Raw genomic sequence first — 20,580 nt, 5'->3', positions numbered from 1 at the left:
CTAACCCACCAGTCCACACCCCCAACCACCACTACATTTCCCATCAGTCACTGAATAGTAGGACAATCAATGTATGTAGATAAACCGTCCTATATCTTTATATTGATTGTGATATTTTTGCACTGCATTGCTCCCTGTTACTATTGGTGGTGAGGACCCAGGGGTGCACCTGGATGCTGAGTGGAGCACTGACACAGAGGCTGTGTACAAGGAGGGCCAGAGTCGCCTCTACTTCCTGAGGAGGCTGAGGCACTTTAGAGTGTACAGGCCTCTCCTTCACGTGTTCTACCAGTCTGTTGTCACCAGTACAATCTGGTGGTGTGCTGGGGCAATGGCATCAACACGGGTGATGCCAACAGGCTCAATAGACATTAGAAAGACTGGCTCTATTATAGGAGTCAAACTGGACACACTGGAGGCTGTGGTAGAACAAAGGACCCTACGGAAAGTCCTGGCCATCCTGGACAATGTTTCTCACCCACTGCATGCTGCTTTGGCTGAACAGGAGCACTTCCAGTAATAGACTGAGACAACTGGGCTTCTCCAAAGACTGCTAGATGAGGTCATTCTTACTCTTGGCTATTGGGCTCTATAATGAGTCAACCTACGGCTGGGAAAGTGATGACTGTTTGACATAACTTATTTTTTTATTATGTTTAATTATCTTCCAATATTTGTGTATCTGTGCTACTGTGACTGTAATTTCCTTTGGGATCAATAAAGAATCTGTCTATCTACCTTTATTATTGTTATGTGCTTTATCTCATTGTGCTGCATAGGATCCGGAGTAACGATTATTTCGTTCTCCATTACAGATGTGTACGGGAAATGGCATTAAAAAATCTTGGATCTTGAATGGAAAATTAAGATCAGAATCAGTTTTAAGATCACTGGTATGTGTCGTGAACTTATTGTTTTGTGGCAGCAGTACATAATAATAAATGTGAAATAGAGTAACAAATCTCTAATTTATGTTAAATCAGTCGCGCAAAGAAGTAGTGAAGTAGCGTTCATGGGTTGAGTTGGATGATCGGCCATGATCATACTGAATGGCCTACTCCTGCACCTATTTTCTATGTTCATTGTCCATTCAGAAATCTGATAGCAGAGGGGAAGAAGCTGTTCCTGAATCATTGAGTGTGTGTCTTCAGGCTCCTGTACCTCCTCCCTGATGGCAGAGGGGAAGAAGCTGTTCCTGAATCATTGAGTGTGTGTCTTCAGGCTCCTGTACCTCCTCCCTGATGGCGGAGGGGAAGAAGCTGTTCCTGAATCACTGAGGGTGTGTCTTCAGGCTCCTGTACCTCCTCCCTGATGGCAGAGGGGAAGAAGCTGTTCCTGAATCATTGAGGGTGTGTCTTCAGGCTCCTGCACCTCCCTCCTGACGGTAGCAATGAGAAGAGGGCAGGTCTTGGGCAATGGAGGTCCTCAATGATGGGTGCCGCCTTTAAGATGCCCTCCGTGCTGGGGAGGCTGGTGGCCATAATGGAGCTGACTGAGTTTACCACGTTGTGCAGCTGAGAAGGAGGGAAGAGGAGTGATATTAACAGGATTTAGAGAAATCAATGTTCATATCGAATATGAGGTCACTCCTCCAACCTGGAGAATAGAGGGAGACATGCGCATGTGCCAGTTGGTTTGAGTGGGAGCTGGTTGTCACGCATGCGTCAGTCTGATCGTCCCGGACGATAGGGGGCGCTGGAGCTGTCAGCGGGTGCTGCGGTCCGGGTCCTCCCACCCGGCATGGGAGGACCGCCGGCTATCCCGTGGTGCCGCGGGAGCCGGACGGAAACGAAGCGATGGAGTGGTGGCGGCGGCGGGTCTCGGTGCTGGCGGTCCTCGTAGCGGCTGTCGCCTGCCTGTGTGCCGGTGAGCGAGGTCACCTGCAGCTAGGGGCGGGAGGGGAGACCTGGCCCTGGGGCGGGAAGCGCCAAGATCCCCCCCTGCCGTCGTCCCCGGCCCTGGGTGACGTGTCCTTGGGGCTGGGATCTTGCTCTGCATTCCCACTTGGATCTGGGGGTTGGGAGGAGGGTGGGGCAGGGCTTAGCGGCCGGTTGATCCAAAGGAGGACCGCTGGTGTTGGTGGCGAGGGGTGGGGTCTGTGTGAACAGGGGCAGTGGAGTTCAGCGTCAGTTGGGGCCAGAGATCCGAGCGTTTACCGATGTAAAGCTGCTGCTTGTTTTGGAGGGATTTAGTGGGATCATGCTGTGCCCAGGGTACAGGCGGTCAACTGGGGTCCGAAGGAGGGGCGGTCATCTGTAATTTGTGGGATCTTGCTGAGTGCAGTCATGCCACTTCAGTGGGGGGAGGGGGGAGGAACAGGGATGCTTATTCAGAGACGGTGCCATTTGGCCTCCCTGCGTGTAAGGGGAAATTGTGGGAATGCCCTTTGATGGGCTTTTGGGTAGGGGTTGAAGCTGGCACGATCGGCGTGTAAATACAGGAGAGCGCCCGGCTGCCAACTGGGCTTGAAGTTGGGGGGCATTTACGCCAGTGCACGGTCTGCTCCTGCTTGGGTGCTGAGGGGGCTTGTGGGGTTTTCCTGAGCCCCCACCCACCGTTTTGTAAAGATCCTCCCCCCACCCCGCAGGGTTGCCCGGCAGCAACACCTTGCCAATGGGTGACCTGCAGGCCAAGCGGAGAGGAGGAGCGCCTCGCGCCTCCTTTGGTGGAGATGTCGCTCCACACCGCCACAGCAGGGGGACCAAAACTATATGCAGTACACTGAGTGCGGTCTCCTCCAGCATTTTATACAGCTGTCCCCGTCTTGTACAATGCCTTCCTCCGAGGGCCAAGCATTATCGCCATTGGGCACCTACCCCAGCTGCACCTGCCCCTTCACCACCATTCAGGGTCCCAAATGGTCCTTCCTGGTGTGGTAACAGTTCGTTTGCAAGTTGCTCCGGGGAGTGGGGGGGGCACCCACCTGATCCCCTGCATCGGTGCTACCTTCGCTCCATCTTGCAGAATCGTCCGGTGGCCACCCAGTTCTGTTTGAATTCCGTCCAGGGCCCCGGCTGCTCGCAGGGTGAGGCCCCTCTCAGGCCGGTGGAGTAGTCGGCTTTATTAGCACCAACGTCTCTAGTGAGAGTTTCAAAATCTCACGTTCCATCCGAGTAGCCTCCAACCTGACGGCTTGAACACCGATTTCTTTAACCTTCGCTCTTTTTCCCTTCCCCGTTCATCTCACCGGGTGGCAGGGTGCGGTCCTACCAAAGGAGGTGTGAGGCCCTCCTTCCCTCCACTAGTCTACAGGTCACCCTTGGGCAAGGCATAGCACCCCCCCGATCAGGTAGAGGGTCGTGTGAGCAGCTGGTGCACATCGCAAGTCCTGGTTATGTGACCACTGATGCCAGGCAGACAATCTCTGAAGAGAGAGTATCGATAATGACCGGGGTCACCCTTCCTGTAAAGACACTGCCCAGAACGCGGCAACGGGAAAGCACTTCTTTGGAAAAATTTCCCAAGAACAATTACAGACAAAACCATGATCACCCATGTTGTATAACATGTAGGTTGATTCCTCTCGCCTGTCCATCACCTCCCTCTGGTGCCCTCCTCCTTCCCTTTCTCCCATGGTCCACTCTGTCCTATCAGATTCCAGCTCCTTCAGCCTCTTCCACCAATCATTTCGCAGTATCTCACATCGTACCCCTCCCCAACACCACCCACTCGACCGGTCTCCCTTACCAGCTTGTTCCACTCCAACACCCTTCCTCCCACCTTCTATCCCCTTTCTTTCTAGTCCAGACGAAGGATCTCGGCTTGAAACGTTGACTGTTTATTCATCTCCATAGATGCTGCCTGACCTGCTGAGTTCCTGCAGCATTTTGTGTGTGTGTTGCAGGATCTCTTGTGATTGAGAGTTGTAAGAAAATTAGGGAGAGTAAAATACAATTTATAAAAGGGGCTCTTTCGATTCCCTTAGCGGGTTGTGTGGTCCAGCCCGGGGGCAGACTCCACTCCTCTGGACTCTGCATCTGTTTCCACGCAGAGTGGCTGTTCTGGTGCTAATGCTGGTCTCCTTGTCCACAGCGGAGACATGCACTGAGCCCTCGATTGTCCCGTCTTATTACACGACGTCGGATGCGGTCATCTCATCCGAAACTGTCTTCATTGTCGAAATTTCCCTCACCTGCAAAAATGGTGCACAGGTGAGTACGGGAAAGTGATCAGAGTTCATGGTATGACAGACCCCGAACTAATCCTAGCACCTCGCTCCCTTCCCACTGCCCTGTGTCTGTCCCCAAATTAATCCCACTGTCCCACTCTCTCCCCACAGCCCTGTGTCTGTCCCCAAATTAATCCCACTGTCCCACTCTCTCCCCACAGTCCTGTGTCAGTCCCCAAACTAATCCCACTGTCCCACTCTCTCCCCACAGCCCTGTGTCAGTCCCCAAACTGATCCCACTGTCCTACTCTCTCCCCACAGCCCTGTGTCTGTCCCCAAACTAATTCCACTGTCCCACTCTTTCCCCACAGTCCTATGTCAGTCCCCAAATTAATCCCACTGTCCCACTCTCTCCCCACAGTCCTGTGTCAGTCCCCAAACTAATCCCACTGTCTCATTCTCTCCCCACAGCCCTGTGTCAGTCCCCAAACTAATCCCACTGTCCCACTCTCTCCCCACAGCCCTGTGTCAGTCCCCAAACTAATCCTATCATCCCACTCTCTCCCCACAGCCCTGTGTCAGTCCTCAGAGTCCCTCTGTCCCCTCGTCCCTGACTCCTCCATACTATCGTGTTGCTTTAACTTGCCCTTCCCTCTGTCACTGTTTCCTTCAGAACGTTGCACTCTATGCAGACGTTGACGGCAAGCAGTTTCCCGTCACCCGAGGGCAAGACGTGGGACGCTACCAGGTACGTGGGGTGATTGGGATGGCCAGTGGTGGGGGGAGGATGAGTGCACTGGCCCCCTGACGGAGCCCTCACCTCCCTGATGTTTGGTGTTATGTCAGGAACATCATTCCCACAATCCTCATTGAGAAGTTTCAGAACCTGGGCCTCTGTTCCTCCCTCTGCAACTGGATCCTCGACTTCCTAACCAGAAGAGCACAATCTGTGTGGATCGGTGGTAACACTTCCTCCTTGCTGACGATCAACACTGGCGCATCTCGGGTGCGTGGTTAGCTCGCTGCTCTTTTCTCTCTTTTCCCATGACTGTGTGGTTAGGCAGAGCTCAAATACCATCTTTAAATTTGCTGACGATACAACCATTGTTGGTAGAATCTCAGATGGTGACAAGAGGGCATACAGGAGTGAGAGATGCCAACTAATGTTGCAGCAACAACCTGGCACTCAGTCTCTGTAAGATGAAAGAGCTGATTGTGGACTTCAGGAAGGGAAGGATGAAGGAACACATACCAATCCTCACAGAGGGATCGGAAGTGGAGAGAGTGAGCAGCTTCAAATTCCTGGGTGTCAAGATCTTTGAGGATCTAAACTGGCCCCAACATATCGATGCAGTTATAAAGAAGGCAAGACAGTGTCTGTACTTCATTATGAGTTTGAAGAGATTTGGCATGTCAACAAATACATGTGAAAACTTCTATAGTTGTCCCGTGGAGAGCATTCTGACAGGCTGCATCACTGTCTGGTATTGGGGGGAGGGGCGGCAGTAGAGCTACTGCACAGGACTGAAAGAAGCTGCAGAGGGTTGTAAATCTAGTCAGCTCCATCTTGGGCACTAGCCTACAAAGCACCCAGGATATCTTCTAGGAGTGGTGTCTCAGAAAGGCAGCATCCATCATTAAGGATCCCCAGCACCCTTTTTCATCAGAAGCCTGACGGCACACGCTCAGCAATTCAGGAACAGCTTCTTCCCCTCTGCCATCTGATTCGTAAATGGACTTTGAACCCATGATCACTACCTCACTTTTTTAATATACATTTCTGTTTTTGCATAGTTTTTAATCTATTCAATATGCGTATACTGTTATTTATTTATTATTATTTTCTCTTCTAGATTATGTATTGCAATAAACTGCTGCTGCTAAGTTAACAAATTTCACGACACACACCGGTGATAATAATTCTGATTCTGAGGAAGCTGAGATCAGTGTGGTTTCCTTCAGGCGAAATCTTGCCTGACAAATCTGCTGGAATTTTTTTTTTGTTTGTTTGTATGTTTATTTATTTATTAATTTTTTTTGAAAATTACAAAGAATAAATGTAATGATAAAATAGTAAGAAAGAGAAAAAATAATATTAACCCTCCCCCCCTTAACCCTTGTCTAAAGAAAGAAAAAAAAGAAAGAAAGAAGAGAAAGATTGCCTGGATATCGGAGGATCCCCATATGCTCCATGGAGTTCAAAATAATTTTAGTATTTATTTTTACTTTCCCCAATTACTTTATAATTTTAATCTTCAAAGGACCATCTGCTGGAATTCTTTGAGGAAATAGCAGGCAGGATAGTCAAAGGAGAGTCAGTAGATGTTGTTTACTTGGATTTTTAGAAGGCTCTTGACAAGGTGCTGCACATGAGGCTGCTTAATAAGGTATTAGTGTAGATGGAGCATTAGCTGATTGGCAGGGGACAAAGAGGGGGACGAAAGGGGGCTTTTTCTGATTGGCTCCGGTGGCCAGTGCTGTACCTCAGCTGTCAGTGTAGGAACCACTTTTTTCCCACGTTATATGTCAGTGATTTGGATGATTTAATTGATGACTTTGTGGCCGAGTTTGCGGGCAATATAAAGGTGGATCAGACGGTGTTGAGGAAGCAGAAAGTCAGGAGGAGGACTTGGACAGTTTAGGAGAATGGGCAAAGAGTGGCAGATGGAATACAATGTTGAAGTGTGTGGTCACGCACTTTGGAAGAAGGAATAAAGGCGTGGTCTATTTTCTAAATCGAGGGTGATTTCAAAAATCCGACTTGCAGAGGGACTTGGGAGTCCTAGTGCAGGGTTCCCTAAAGGTTAATTTGCAGGGTGAGTCTGTGGTGAGGAAGGCAAATGCAATGTTAGCATTCATTTCAAGAGGACAAGCATATAAAGGTAAGGATGTAAGGTCTTGCAAGGCAGACCAAATTTGGATTATTGTTAGCAGATTTGGGCCCCCTGATCTAATAAAGGATGTTCTGATGTTGGAGATGGGCCAGCAGAGTTTTACAAGAATGATCATGGGAATGAAAGGGTTAACATGAGGACTCTTTGGCCCTGGGCCTCCTGTACTCGCTGGAGTTTAGAAGATTGAGGGCAGGAGGGATCTTGTTGAAACCTACCAAATATTGAAAGGCCAAGATAGTGGATGAAGAGAGGATGGTTTCTAAAGTGGGGGAGGCTAGAAACAGGGCACAGCCTCAGAATTCCAGGATGTCCCTTTAGAACAGAGATGGGAAGGAATCTCTGCAGCCAGAGGACGGTGAATCTTTGTAATTCGTTACCATCGATGGCTGTGGATGCCAAGCCATTGTGTATATTTAAAGCACAGGTTGATCGATTCCTGATTAGTTAGTGTGTAAACATTTATGGGGAGAAAAAGGCAGGAGAATGGGATTAAGCGGGGAAATAAATCAGCCATGGTGGAATGGTGGAGCAGATTCAGTGGGCTGAATTCTTTGCATCAGTAGTCTGTCTGTTTCTGTGACTAATGGTCATCCCTGGGTCCTAGTGTCCACCAGTGCAGTGACCACTACCCCCCCCCCCCCCCCCCCCCCCCCACCGGTCTGGAAAAGGCAAGGAGTCAAGAAAGTTTGAGGTACAGTCATCCGCAATGAAAATCTCTCAGCACGCAGCGTCAGAGACACAACATTTACAAGGAAAACATGAATCATACAGTTCTGACATGAAATAAACATCCACAGTGTAACAAAATCAAAGACCACTGTTGTACAAAGTTCAAAGTTTATATGTGGCACCATATATTGGTTTCCTTGGGCATACTCAGTGAACCCTAGACCCACAATAGAACCAGCGAAAGCCTCAACTAACGGCCAATGTGCAAACAACAACAAACCGTGCAAATACAACGGGAAAATATAATAAATAAGCAATACATTTTGAGATGAAGAGTGTGTAGGTTGTTGGAACAGTTCAGTGATGGGGCAAGTGAATATACTCTACTGTTGTTATCTCGAGGTGGAGGTTAAGTTTGTGCCGGTTGATTGGAAAATCTGCACGGTTGAAGGAAGTCGCTGTCCCTGAACCTGGTGACGGTGTGTGTCGTCTGGCTCCTGTAGCCGAGATACAGGGAAATAAGCTTGTCTTGCGGATCAGATCATTACACAGAGTATTGAGGTAGAACATGGTAAAACAATAACAGAATAGAGTGTCACAGTCAGAGAGAGAGTGCAGTGCAGGTTAATGATAAGGTGCAAGACCATAACGAGGTTGATCGTGAGGTCAAGAGTCCATCTTAGCATCCCCTTCGTTAGTCTGACAACAGCGGGGTAGAAGCTGTCCCTGAGCCTGGTTGGACGTTCTTTCAGGCTTTTGTGTCTCCTGCCCGATGGGACGGGGTAGAAGAGAGAATGTCCGAGGGGGGAGCCGGGGATCTTTGATCCTGCTGGCTGCTTTACTGGGGCAGAGTCCGTGGAGGGGAGGCTGGTTTCCGTGGTGTGCTGAGCTGTGTCCGCCACTCTCCGCGGTCCCGGGCGGAGCGGTTACCGTGCCGAGCCGTGATTCATCCGGATAGGATTCTTCCTGTGGAGCGTCAGTGTGAGCTGTGACTCAGGCATGCTGAATTTTGAAGTTCAAATTAAATTAATTATAAAAGCACATCTGTTGCACTGTATACAACCCTGAGATTCATTTTCTTGCAGGCATACTCAATCCAAAATAGAATAATAACCGTAATAGAATCAATAAAAGACTGCACCAACTTGGGCGTTCCAGCAGTGTGCCAAAAAAAACGAACTGCAAATGCAAAAAGAAAGAAATAATAGTTTAAAAAATAATATCTTTGGCCTCCTGAATAAGTAGAGGCAGTGACGAGCACCTATATGTTAATAATAAACCAGTTACTGGGGTTGCACATCCCGCTGAGCGCCTCCTCCCTCCTCCCCGCAGGTCTCCTGGAGTGCCGAGCACAAGTTGGCCAGGTCCGGGACGTACGAGGTGAAGTTCTTCGACGAGGAGTCCTACAGCGCCCTGAGGAAAGTGAGTGACGCGTGTGGGATGGATTTCCACACCTCTCCCCCCCTCCCCCTTGGGCGTAACGGGTTGGCGCAAGGTTGAGGGCATTGGGGAAGTCGAGGGGGGGAGATTATAAGGGGGTGGTGAATGGTCAACGTGGACTATTGGCTCTTTTGAAGCAAGAGCTGCAACTCAATCCCGCTGCGGAGCATGAACTAAGTTTCGACTATGTATTAGGCCGAAAGGCCTAATAACCATGCTGAATCTTTAAATTGTGAATGAGGTGGGCGCGGTCATTGACCTGACATCGATGAATACCACTGAACACCCTGTTTGCCCATTTCTGCCCCCAGTCCCTGTTCTCAAATCCACACCCCACCATTCCCTAATTCCCTCTCTGCATCACCGTCTAATACCGGAATTGCAGGGCATCTGACTGCAAGAGCCCACAAACGATTGTAAGCACTGCTGGGAAGATCATCGGGGGTCTGTCCCACCCATCCGAGATATTTATCAATGCAGCATTGTCAGTGATCCCTCCCATCCGTCCAACAATCTGTTTAGCCCCCGTACCATCAGGCAGGAGGCACCATAGCATCAAGGACTGTTGGGATGGGAAACAGCTTCTCCCCACAGGCCGTGAGATGACTGAACTCCCTGCCGTCTCCCAGGCCTCATCACATATGAAGTGCCAGTAGCTTTACACCGTTTACTTTATAAGTGTGACATAAACGCACTTTGTGTTAAATGTCAATCATCTGAAATAGATTTTATTGTTTTGGAATGATTGCTATTTGTGGTAATATCACTTTGCGTTGTGCACCTTGGTCTGGAGGGATATTGCTCTGTTTAGCTGTATACACGGTGAATGACAATAAACTTGAACTCTTCCCCCCCCCCCCCCACCACCCCCAAAAGGCTCAGAGGAACAAAGAGGACTACACAGCCACGAAGCCCCTGTTTGCTGTCAGTGTTGACCACCGGGTAAGTAGCTGTCTGTGTTAGGAGGGGCCGGGAGTGGGTGCACAGACACCACCACCAGGGTCGGTCAGTCCCACTTTCATTGTGCGTTCTCCCGGTGAACGAATGGGGTTCCTCCGGGTGCTCCAGTTTCCTCCCACAGTCCAAAGACGTGCCGGTTGGTAGGTTAATCGGTCATTGTAAATTGCCCCATGATTAGGCTAGGGTTAAATCGGGGGTTGTGGGACAGAGTGGTTCAAAAGGCCAGAAGTACGAGTTCTGTGCATATCTCTATAAATAAATAGAGGTACCCGTGTACAGTAGAAATCTTGCATACCTTGAAATAGATTACTATCACGTCAGCACATTGAGGTGCTACAAGGAAACAATAACAGAATGGGGGGAGAAATGGGACGTTAAATCTGTATAGGCTGCGCGTGTGCTGGGGGGGAGGGAGGCTGGTTGCCCTGTGTATTCTGGGCTGCAGAAGTAGGGAAGTAGGGTGTGTGTGTATGAGCTGGGGGGGGGGGGGGGGGGGGAGTGATCTGCGCACAGGCGCACACCGTGAGTGCACTCCTGTGTGGTTGTGCGGAGGTTGGGGGGCGGTGTGCGAGGGTCTCCAGTTCTGCCTATTCTGATGCCTCTGTGTGCTCTCTCCCTCCTTCCCTTCCACCCCTTCTCTCTCTGTCTACTTCCCGGCAGGGAGCCTGGAACGGTCCCTGGGTTGCAACGGAGGTGGTTGCTGCTGCCATCGGACTCCTGGTCTACTACCTAGCCTTCAGTGCCAAGAGCAACATCCAGGCTTGAGGAGGGCAGTGGGACAGAGGAGGGGGGTGCCGTGCTCGATTGGGCGAGGGTCTGACGGGTCTGAGGGTCTACTCATTTCTGGTCGCCCGGCGTGGAAACTAACGAACTGCGGAATAAAATAATTTTTGTACGTTCTGGTCTGCTCTCACTTGAAAATGTAGGGACAGGCCACTTGGCCCATCGGAGTAGTGTTATAGAACAGAAGGAACTAGGTACCTGGTTCCCTCAATATGTAGACGGAGGTGAAGAGGACTGGCACTGAGTACAAGAATTGGGACGTTATGCTGCGGTTGTACTAGACATTGGTGAGGCTTTGCATCGAGTCAGGGAACAGGCCCTTCTGCCCCTCTGCCAGCTGGGCTAGTTCCGTTTGCCCATATGCTCAGAAAGCACCTAGATGGATTGTTTGATTGTACCCAGCTTGAGCACTTCCTCTGCAGCTTGTATACCCTGCACACTCTACATGAAGACATTGTCCCTCGGGTCTTCTGTGGGTTGAGTCGGTAGTGAGGAAGCTGAGTGCAATTGTGACTGTGAGCAAAGTCAGCAGAGAGACGCAGCTGGTAGATGTAGAAGTTTACTCAGGACACACTCGAGAGAGACGGGACTCCCTGACCCAACGTTTCTATATGTTAAAGAACAGAGGTAACAGGACAATTTCCATAATGCTTCTCTTGAGTTGCATGCAGTTTTCAAAATGCCTAACGCAGCTAAAGTGAATGTTGCTCACTGTGGTCTGAATGCAATTGGATGTTGAATGCTTTCATGCATATGCAGACATACATCAGTCCTTTGGGTGTTTCCTGGTCTGAAATTTACTATTTGGAGCTGCGTTTCAAATTCAAACTACAATCCATATCCGGATGTGAAGATTGGTTGCCATTGGGGTTATTATTTGCTATATACACTAACTATAGAATATTCCCTAACGCAGTGTTAGCATTCATTTCAAGAGGGCGTGAATTATAAAAGGAAGGCTGTAATGCTGAGGCACTGGTGAGGCCTTACTTGAGGTATTGTGAGCAGTTTTCAGCCCCTTAATTAGGAAAGGATGTGCTGGATGTTGGAGAGGGTTCAAAGGAGGTCCACGAGAATGATTCCAGGACTGAAATCTGCAGATGCTGGAAATCTGGGCAGCACAAGCACACTGCTGGAGGAACTCGGTTGCGCTTTACACTACCACGGCATAGCCTAGGGATCGGGGTAGAAGCGTGCATGGAGGATTGATCACAGAGCATGAAAACAGGCCCTTCGGCCCATCTGGGTCACGCTTACTGAAATTCCCCTCTAAACATTCGGCTCATATCCCTCCTCTCCTATCCAAATCCCTTTTAAATGTCACGTAGCTGCCTCAACCACTTCCTCTGGCAGCTTGTTCCACATATGGACCACCCTCTGGCATAAGAAGTTGTCCCTCAGGTCCTCTAAAGCTGAGTGTGGACTCCTGTTCCAATCAGAGAACGCTTCCTGGTAGCTCGCTCCACATGTGGACCACCCAGTGAATGTCTCCTTTAAACTTTCCCCATCTTATCCTTAAATGTATGGCCCCTAATCTAAGACCTGGGGTACAGACTGTCTCGGATTTTTAGAAACCTCGATCGGGTCTACCCCTCCCCCTCTACAAAGAGCCCCACATCCTTCCTGTGGGGGAGCAGAATTTGGCCTGCTAGGCCATTCCATCATGGCTGATTTATTAACCCTCTCAACCCCATTCCCCATAACCTTTTATGCCCCAACTAATCAAGAACCTTTGACCTCTGTTTTAAATATATTCAACAACTTGGCATCCACAGCAGTCTGCGACAATAAATTCCACAGATTCGCCACCTTCTGGCTAAAGAAATTCCTCATCCCTGTTTTAAAGGGATGTTTTTCTATTCTGAGTGCCTCTGGTCCTAGACTCCCCCATTATAGGGAAAACCTCTATCCATTCTATCAAGGCTTTTAAACATTCGACACGTTTCAATGAGACAGCCCCTTTGTTCTTCTCAACTGCAGCAAATACAGGCCCAGAGTCGTCGAGCACGCCTCGTACATTAACCCTTTCGTTCCCAGGATCGTTCTGGAGGATCTCTGGGTTCTCTCCAACAGCAGCACATCCTTTCTTTAGATGAGGAGCCCAAAACTGCTCAGTACTCCAGCTTTGGTCCTTATCTAAGAATGGATGTGCTGGTGTTAGAGGTGGAAGATTACCCATCTTTGAAAGGTATATTGTCCCCTGGTCTTGTCCACTGTACAATTTCAGCAATGTTCAGAGTTCAAAGTGAATTTATTATCAAAGTATATATATGTCACCATATACAACCCTGAGATCCATTTTCTTGCGGGCATTCACAATAAATACAAAGAACTGCAATAGAATCAATGAAAAGCTACACACAAAGGCAGACGAACAACCAATGTGCAAAGTACAACAAATTGTGCAAATACAGAGAAAAACAATAAATAACATAGGAGTTGTAGAGTCCTTGAAAATGAGTGGAATCAGTTCACTGTTGGGGTGAGTGAAGTTACCCACGCTGGGTCAGGTGCCTGATGGTTACCAACCTTTCTTTTATTCCATAGAGCCTTACCATTAACCAAGGGGACCATGGACCCCAGGTTGAGAAACCCTGCTGTAGGGTAATGACTGTTCTTGATCCTGCTGGTGTGGGACCTAAGGCTCCTGTACTTAAGTGCACATTTTGATGATGGACAATGCCAGCGAGGTCTCCAATTCAAGTTATTCTACGCAAACAGATCCTCTACTCCCATTGAAGGAAGCTCAGCAAGCCCCTGGAGGGCAAAGGAAACTTCAAAAGCGTGAGAATCAGCTGGGAAAAAGAAAATCCCAACATTACACCTGAAGGAGATCCGTCCAGTTGGACGCGAGAACGACCTCCACTGTGCCACGGAGAGCGAGCGGCAGCAGTGAAAGGAGGGACCGAACGACCAAAAGACCACACTAGCCACAGGCCGCCACTCTCTGCATCAGAACACGTGGATCGCGGGCCGGCCTCAACAGCCACCCGAGGACCCACCAACAGACAACCCCATCGTACTCGACTCAAGGGATCTCATTACTTCTCCATATCCAGGATATAACTGCCATAAATAATCGCTTTTCCCAGCATCAACACAGTACTTTACAAGTTCTAACAAAATTTAATTTAACTTAAGTATGCTCAGTGTCCACTTTACTCGGTACAGGAGTGGAAACTGGCATGGTCTTCTGCTGCTGTCACCCATCCAGCTCAAGGTTCGACGTGTGTGTTCAGAGATGCTCCTCTGCACACCACTGTTGTAATGTCCAGTTATTTGAGTTCCTGTCAGCTTGAACCAGTCTGGCCATTCTCCGCTGACCTCTCATTAACAAGGCATTTCCGCCCACAGAACCGCCACTCACTGGATGTTTTGGGGCTTCCCCCTCCCCCACCATTCTCGGTAAGCTCTAGAGACGGTGTGGGTGAAAATCCCAGGACATCAGCAGTTTCTGAGATACTCAAACCGCCCCATCTGGCACCAACAATGACTCATCACACAGAACACAGAGCCAGGACCCCTCCTTCGATACGGGATGTAGGGCCGGGACTCATAACACAGAACACCAAACACGACCAGACAGTTCCCAACGCTAAGTAGCAGCAAGATGGCCAGACCTACCTAGCGAAGGCATGGACACGGAGAGGCAGTCCCAACAGGGCGAGGCTAGGGAAGGGATACCGACAAAGGGTTTGGACAGGAACAATCCAGCAGCCAGAGGCTGAATCCTGAAGCTATTTATGAGGCCAGCCCAAACAAGAATCAGCTGCCTCAACGGAAACTGGGAAACTCAGAAACTCAGAAAACCTGGAATAAGGAACATGGATCAGACCATGAACTGGAATATGGATTTCACGGACCGGACCATGACAATACCAACTCTCCCCCCACCCCCCCCCCACCCCCGCCAACTCAATGGGAGCCTCCTCGCGACACAAAATTCTTCCCCAGACTATGGACGACACAGACGGGTGGGGGGCATTCAACAGGAGGGAGGATAGTGAGAGTTAAAAAACAGTGTCTGTGTCACTGGGTCCAAGTCTGGCTGGATTGTTCTGTCATAAGGGGGGCATTGGGAGTGGACCCAAAAGCAAGACACAGACACTGAATAACCAGGAACAGGACTAGGCGAGAGAAGGGAGCAAGGAAAGTGGGGAAGAGTGACACAGGCCCTGGACAAGACAAGGACTCCGGGCCTGGGCTAGGACTTGACTAGGATAGGGAGCCAGGACATGGAACTGGGAACTAGGATCCTGGGCTTGGACTCCGAGCCAGAGACTGGACGAGGATCCAGAACCTGGTCTTGACTCGGGCTAAGACTCCAGAACCAGGCGAGGACAGGATGAGGCCACAGGACGAGGAGAGGGACAGGACGGGATGAGAGTCTCCTGGGTGGGACAAGGCAACCTCAGCACAGGCTGGGCAAGGTACTCCTGTGCTGGGTGAGGCACATGGACATGACAAGAACCCAGAGCCTTGGTGGAGGGAGAAACAGGACTGGACAAGAGACTTTTGGACAAGGGAACCTCAGCACAGGATGAGGGAATCCCAGCACTGGACTGGGAAACGTACGCCTGTGCAGGGCGAGGCAGATGGACATGACGAGGTCACGGAGCCTACAGAGAGATAGGGACACAGAACACAGAGCCTGGACCCCTCCTTGGGTACAGGACATAGGTCCGGGACTCATGAGACAGAACACCAAACACGATGAGACAGTTCCCAACACTAGGTAGCGGCAAAACGGTCAGACCTACCAGCGAAGGCGTGGACACAAACAGAGAGTTCCAAACAGGCGAGGCTCCAGACAGAGGCAAGGGGAAGGGAGCGGAGGGGAGGGGAAGTGGAGGGAAGGGAAAACCGGACCATGTTATTCATCTATATCACTGATCTGGATAATAATGTGGTGAACTGGATCAGCAAATTTGTGGATGACACCAAGATTGAAGGTGTAGTGAGAAAGGCTATTGGTGATCGCAGGAAGATAGGGTTGTAGAGAAAGTTCTTGGTACTCCGGCATCCACAAATCAATATATGGAGTAGAGGAGATGGGATGTTATGTCGAAGTTGAATAAGACATTGGTGAGGCCTGATTTGGAGAACTGAGTGCTGTTTTGGGCACCTACAGGAAAGATGTAAACAAGGTTGAAAGAGTACAGAGAAAATTTACAAGGATGAAGGGCTGAGAAACATTGGTCAGTTTACAGATCTCCCCCTGACAGAGAGAGGGACTGAGAGACACCGGTCAGTGTACAGATCTCCCACAGAGAGAAAGGGAATGAGAGACACCGGTCAGTGTACAGATCTCCCTCAGAGAGAGAGGGACTGAGAGACACCGGTCAGTGTATAGATCTCCCCCGGAGAGAGGGACTGAGAGACACCGGTCAGTGTACAGATCTCCCTCAGAGAGAGAGGGAATGAGAGACACCGGTCAGCGTACAGATCTCCCTCAGAGAGAGAGGGACTCAGAGACACCGGTCAGTGTACAGATCTCCCTCTGAGAGAGAGGGACTGAGAGACACCGGTCAGTGTACAGATCTCCCCCTGAGAGAGAGGGACTGAGAGACACCGGTCAGTGTACAGATCTCCCTCTGAGAGAGAGGGACTGAGAGACACCGGTCAGTGTACAGATCTCCCCCTGAGAGAGAGGGACTGAGAGACACCGGTCAGTATACAGATCTCCCCCTGAGAGAGAGAGGGACTGAGAGACACCGGTCAGTGTACAGATCTCCCTCTGAGAGAGAGGGACTGAGAGACACCGGTCAGTGTACAGATCTCCCCCTGAGAGAGAGGGACTGAGAGACACCGGTCAGTGTACAGATCTCCCTCAGAGAGAGAGGGACTGAGAGACACCGGTCAGTGTATAGATCTCCCCCGGAGAGAAGGACTGAGAGACACCGGTCAGTGTACAGATCTCCCCCTGAGAGAGAGGGACTGAGAGACACCGGTCAGTGTACAGATCTCCCTCAGAGAGAGAGGGACTGAGAGACACCGGTCAGTGTACAGATCTCCCCCTGAGAGAGAGGGACTGAGAAACACCGGTCAGTGTACAGATCTCCCTCAGAGAGAGAGCGAATGAGAGAGACCACTCAGTGTACAGATCTCACCCAGAGAGAGAGGGACTGAGAGACACCGGTCAGTGTACAGATCTCCCCCTGACAGAGAGAGGGACTGAGAGACACCGGTCAGTGTACAGAACTCCCCCTGAGAGAGAGGGACTGAGAGACACCGGTCAGTGTACACACCTCCCTCAGACAGAGAGGGAATGTGAGAGACCAGTAAGTGTACAGATCTCCCCCAGAGAGAGAGGGAATGAGAGACACCGGTCAGTGTACAGATCTCACCCTGAGAGAGAGGGACTGAGAGACACCGGTCAGTGTACAGATCTCCCACTGACAGAGAGAGGGACTGAGAGACACCGGTCAGTGTACAGATCTCCCACTGACAGAGAGAGGGACTGAGAGACACCAGTCAGTTTACAGATCTCCCGCTGAGAGAGAGGGACTGAGAGACACCGTTCAGTGTACAGATCTCCCACTGACAGAGAGAGGGACTGAGAAACACCGGTCAGTGTACAGATCTCCCCCTGAGAGAGAGGGACTGAGAGACACCGGTCAGTGTACAGATCTCCCACTGACAGAGAGAGGGACTGAGAGACACCAGTCAGTGTACAGATCTCCCCCTGAGAGAGAGGGACTGAGAGACACCGGTCAGTGTACAGATCTCCCCCTGAGAGAGAAAGACGGAGAGACATAGGTCAGTGTACAGATCTCCCCCTGAGAGAGAGGGACTGAGAGACACCGGTCAATGTACAGAGCTCCCCCAGAGAGAGAGGGACTGAGAGTCACCAGTCAGTGTACAGATCTCCCCCTGAGAGAGAGAGGGACTGAGTCACACCAGTCAGTGTACAGATCTCCCCCTGACAGAGAGAGGGACTGAGAAACACCGGTCAGTGTACAGATCTCCCTCAGAGAGAGAGGGACTGAGAGACAGCGGTCAGTGTACAGATCTCCCCCTGAGAGAGAGGGACTGAGAGACACCATTCAGTGTACAGATCTCCCCCTGAGAGAGAGGGACTGAGAGACACCGGTCAGTGTACAGATCTCCCCCTGAGAGAGAGGGACTGAGAGACACCGGTCAGTGTACAGATCTCCCCCTGAGAGAGAGGGACTGAGAGACACCGGTCAGTGTACAGATCTCCCTCAGAGAGAGAGGGACTGAGAGACACCGGTCAGTGTACAGATCTCCCTCTGAGAGAGAGGGACTGAGAGACACCGGTCAGTGTACAGATCTCCCCGTGAGAGAGAGGGACTGAGAGACACCGGTCAGTGTACAGATCTCCCTCTGAGAGAGAGGGACTGAGAGACACCGGTCAGTGTACAGATCTCCCCCTGAGAGAGAGGGACTGAGAGACACCGGTCAGTGTACAGATCTCCCCCTGAGAGAGAGAGGGACTGAGAGACACCGGTCAGTGTACAGATCTCCCCCTGAGAGAGAGGGACTGAGAGACACCGGTCAGTGTACAGATCTCCCCCTGAGAGAGAGGGACTGAGAGACACCGGTCAGTGTACAGGTCTCCCTCAGAGAGAGAGGGAATGAGAGAGACCAGTCAGTGTACAGATCTCACCCAGAGAGAGAGGGACTGAGAGACACCGGTCAGTGTATAGATCTCCCCCGGAGAGAAGGACTGAGAGACACCGGTCAGTGTACAGATCTCCCCCTGAGAGAGAGGGACTGAGAGACACCGGTCAGTGTACAGATCTCCCCCTGAGAGAGAGGGACTGAGAGACACCGGTCAGTGTACAGATCTCCCCCTGACAGAGAGAGGGACTGAGAAACACCGGTCAGAGTACAGATCTCCTTCAGAGAGAGAGGGACTGAGAGACAGCGGTCAGTGTACAGATCTCCCCCTGAGAGAGAGGGACTGAGAGACACCGGTCAGTGTACAGATCTCCTCCTGAGAGAGAGGGACTGAGAGACACCGGTCAGTGTACAGATCTCCCCCTGAGAGAGGGACTGAGAGACACCGGTCAGTGTACAGAGCTCTATCAGAGAGACAGGGACTGAGAGACACCGGTCAGTGTACAGATCTCCCTCTGAGAGAGAGGGACTGAGAGACACTGGTCAGTGTACAGAGCTCCCCCAGAGAGAGAGGTACTGAGAGACACCGGTCAGTGTACAGATCTCCCTCAGAGAGAGAGGGACTGAGAGACACCGGTCAATGTACAGAGCTCCCCCAGAGAGAGAGGGACTGAGAGACACCAGTCAGTGTACAGATCTCCCCCTGAGAGAGAGAGGGACTGAGACACACCGGTCAGTGCACAGATCTCCCCTGAGAGAGAGGGACTGAGAGACACCGGTCAGTGTACAGATCTCCCCTGAGAGAGAGGGACTGAGAGACACCGGTCAGTGTACAGATCTCCCCAGAGAGACAGGACTGAGAGACACTGATCAGTGTACAGATCTCCCTCAGAGAGAGAGGGAGACTGAGAGACACCAGTCAGTGTACAGATCTCCCTCAGAGAGAGAGGGACTGAGAGACACCAGTCAGTGTACAGATCTCCCCCAGAGAGAGAGGGACTGAGAGACACTGGTCAGTGTACAATCTCCCCCTGAGAGAGAGGGACTGAGAGACACCAGTCAGTGTACAGATCTCCCCCTGAGAGAGAGAGGGACTGAGAGACCGGTATGTGTACAGATCTCCCCCTGAGAGAGAAGGACTGAGAGACACCGGTCAGTGTACAGAACTCCCCCTGAGGGAGAGAGAGACTGAGAGACACCGGTCAGTGTACAGATCTCCCTCTGAGAGAGAGGGACTGAGAGACACCGGTCAGTGTACAGATCTCCCCATGAGATAGAGGGACTGAGAGACACCGGTTAGTGTACAGATCTCCCTCAGAGAGAGAGGGACTGAGAGACAACAGTCAGTGTACAGATCTCCCTCAGACAGAGAGGGAATGAGAGACACCGGTCAGTGTACAGATCTCACCCTGAGAGAGAGGGACTGAGAGACACCGGTCAGTGTACAGATCTCCCCCTGACAGAGAGAGGGACTGAGAGACACCGGTCAGTGTACAGATCTCCCCCTGACAGAGAGAGGGACTGAGAGACACCAGTCAGTGTACAGATCTCCCCCTGTGAGAGAGGGACTGAGAGACACCGGTCAGTGTACAGATCTCCCCCTGACAGAGAGAGGGACTGAGAGACACCGGTCAGTGTACAGATCTCCCTCAGACAGAGAGGGAATGAGAGACACAGGTCAGTGTACAGATCTCCCCTGAGAGAGAGGGACTGAGAGACACCGGTCAGTGTACAGATCTCACCCTGAGAGAGAGGGACTGAGAGACACCGGTCAGTGTACAGATCTCCCCCTGACAGAGAGAGGGACTAAGAGACACCGGTCAGTGTACAGATCTCACCCTGAGAGAGAGGGACTGAGAGACACCGGTCAGTGTACAGATCTCCCCCTGACAGAGAGAGGGACTGAGAGACACCAGTCAGTGTACAGATCTCCCCCTGTGAGAGAGGGACTGAGAGACACCGGTCAGTGTACAGATCTCCCCCTGACAGAGAGAGGGACTGAGAGACACCGGTCAGTGTACAGATCTCCCCCTGACAGAGAGAGGGACTGAGAGACACCGGTCAGTGTACAGATCTCCCACTGAGAGAGAGGGACTGAGAAACACCGGTCAGTGTACAGATCTCCCTCAGAGAGAGAGGGAC

General features: G+C 51.0%; 1 protein-coding gene across 1 annotated transcript; it reads left to right on the top strand.

Moving 5' to 3' along the window:
* The first annotated feature begins 1,709 nt into the window (after positions 1-1,709).
* LOC132385467 (translocon-associated protein subunit delta-like) lies at positions 1,710-10,966 on the top strand. Its single transcript, XM_059957553.1, has 6 exons — positions 1,710-1,866; positions 4,033-4,151; positions 4,782-4,856; positions 9,004-9,093; positions 9,988-10,053; positions 10,732-10,966. The coding sequence occupies exons 1-6, from the start codon at positions 1,797-1,799 to the stop codon at positions 10,834-10,836; spliced, it is 525 nt and encodes a 174-aa protein (XP_059813536.1). The 5' UTR covers positions 1,710-1,796; the 3' UTR covers positions 10,837-10,966.
* The last annotated feature ends 9,614 nt before the right edge of the window (positions 10,967-20,580 follow it).

The sequence above is a fragment of the Hypanus sabinus genome (genome assembly GCF_030144855.1).
Source record: "Hypanus sabinus isolate sHypSab1 chromosome 24 unlocalized genomic scaffold, sHypSab1.hap1 SUPER_24_unloc_16, whole genome shotgun sequence".
Taxonomy (NCBI): Eukaryota; Metazoa; Chordata; class Chondrichthyes; order Myliobatiformes; family Dasyatidae; genus Hypanus; species Hypanus sabinus.
Note: the sequence above shows the minus strand (reverse complement) of the source record. Positions and strands in the feature narration are given on the sequence as shown.

What these genes read in the sequence shown, in the direction of transcription:
- LOC132385467 (XM_059957553.1), top strand. Translation starts at nt 1,797, where the DNA reads ATGGAGTGGTGGCGGCGGCGGGTCTCGGTGCTGGCGGTCCTCGTAGCG. An exon ending in TGTCGCCTGCCTGTGTGCCG is followed by an intron (nt 1,867 to 4,032) that starts GTGAGCGAGGTC and finishes CCTTGTCCACAG; the next exon opens with CGGAGACATGCACTGAGCCC. An exon ending in CCTGCAAAAATGGTGCACAG is followed by an intron (nt 4,152 to 4,781) that starts GTGAGTACGGGA and finishes TGTTTCCTTCAG; the next exon opens with AACGTTGCACTCTATGCAGA.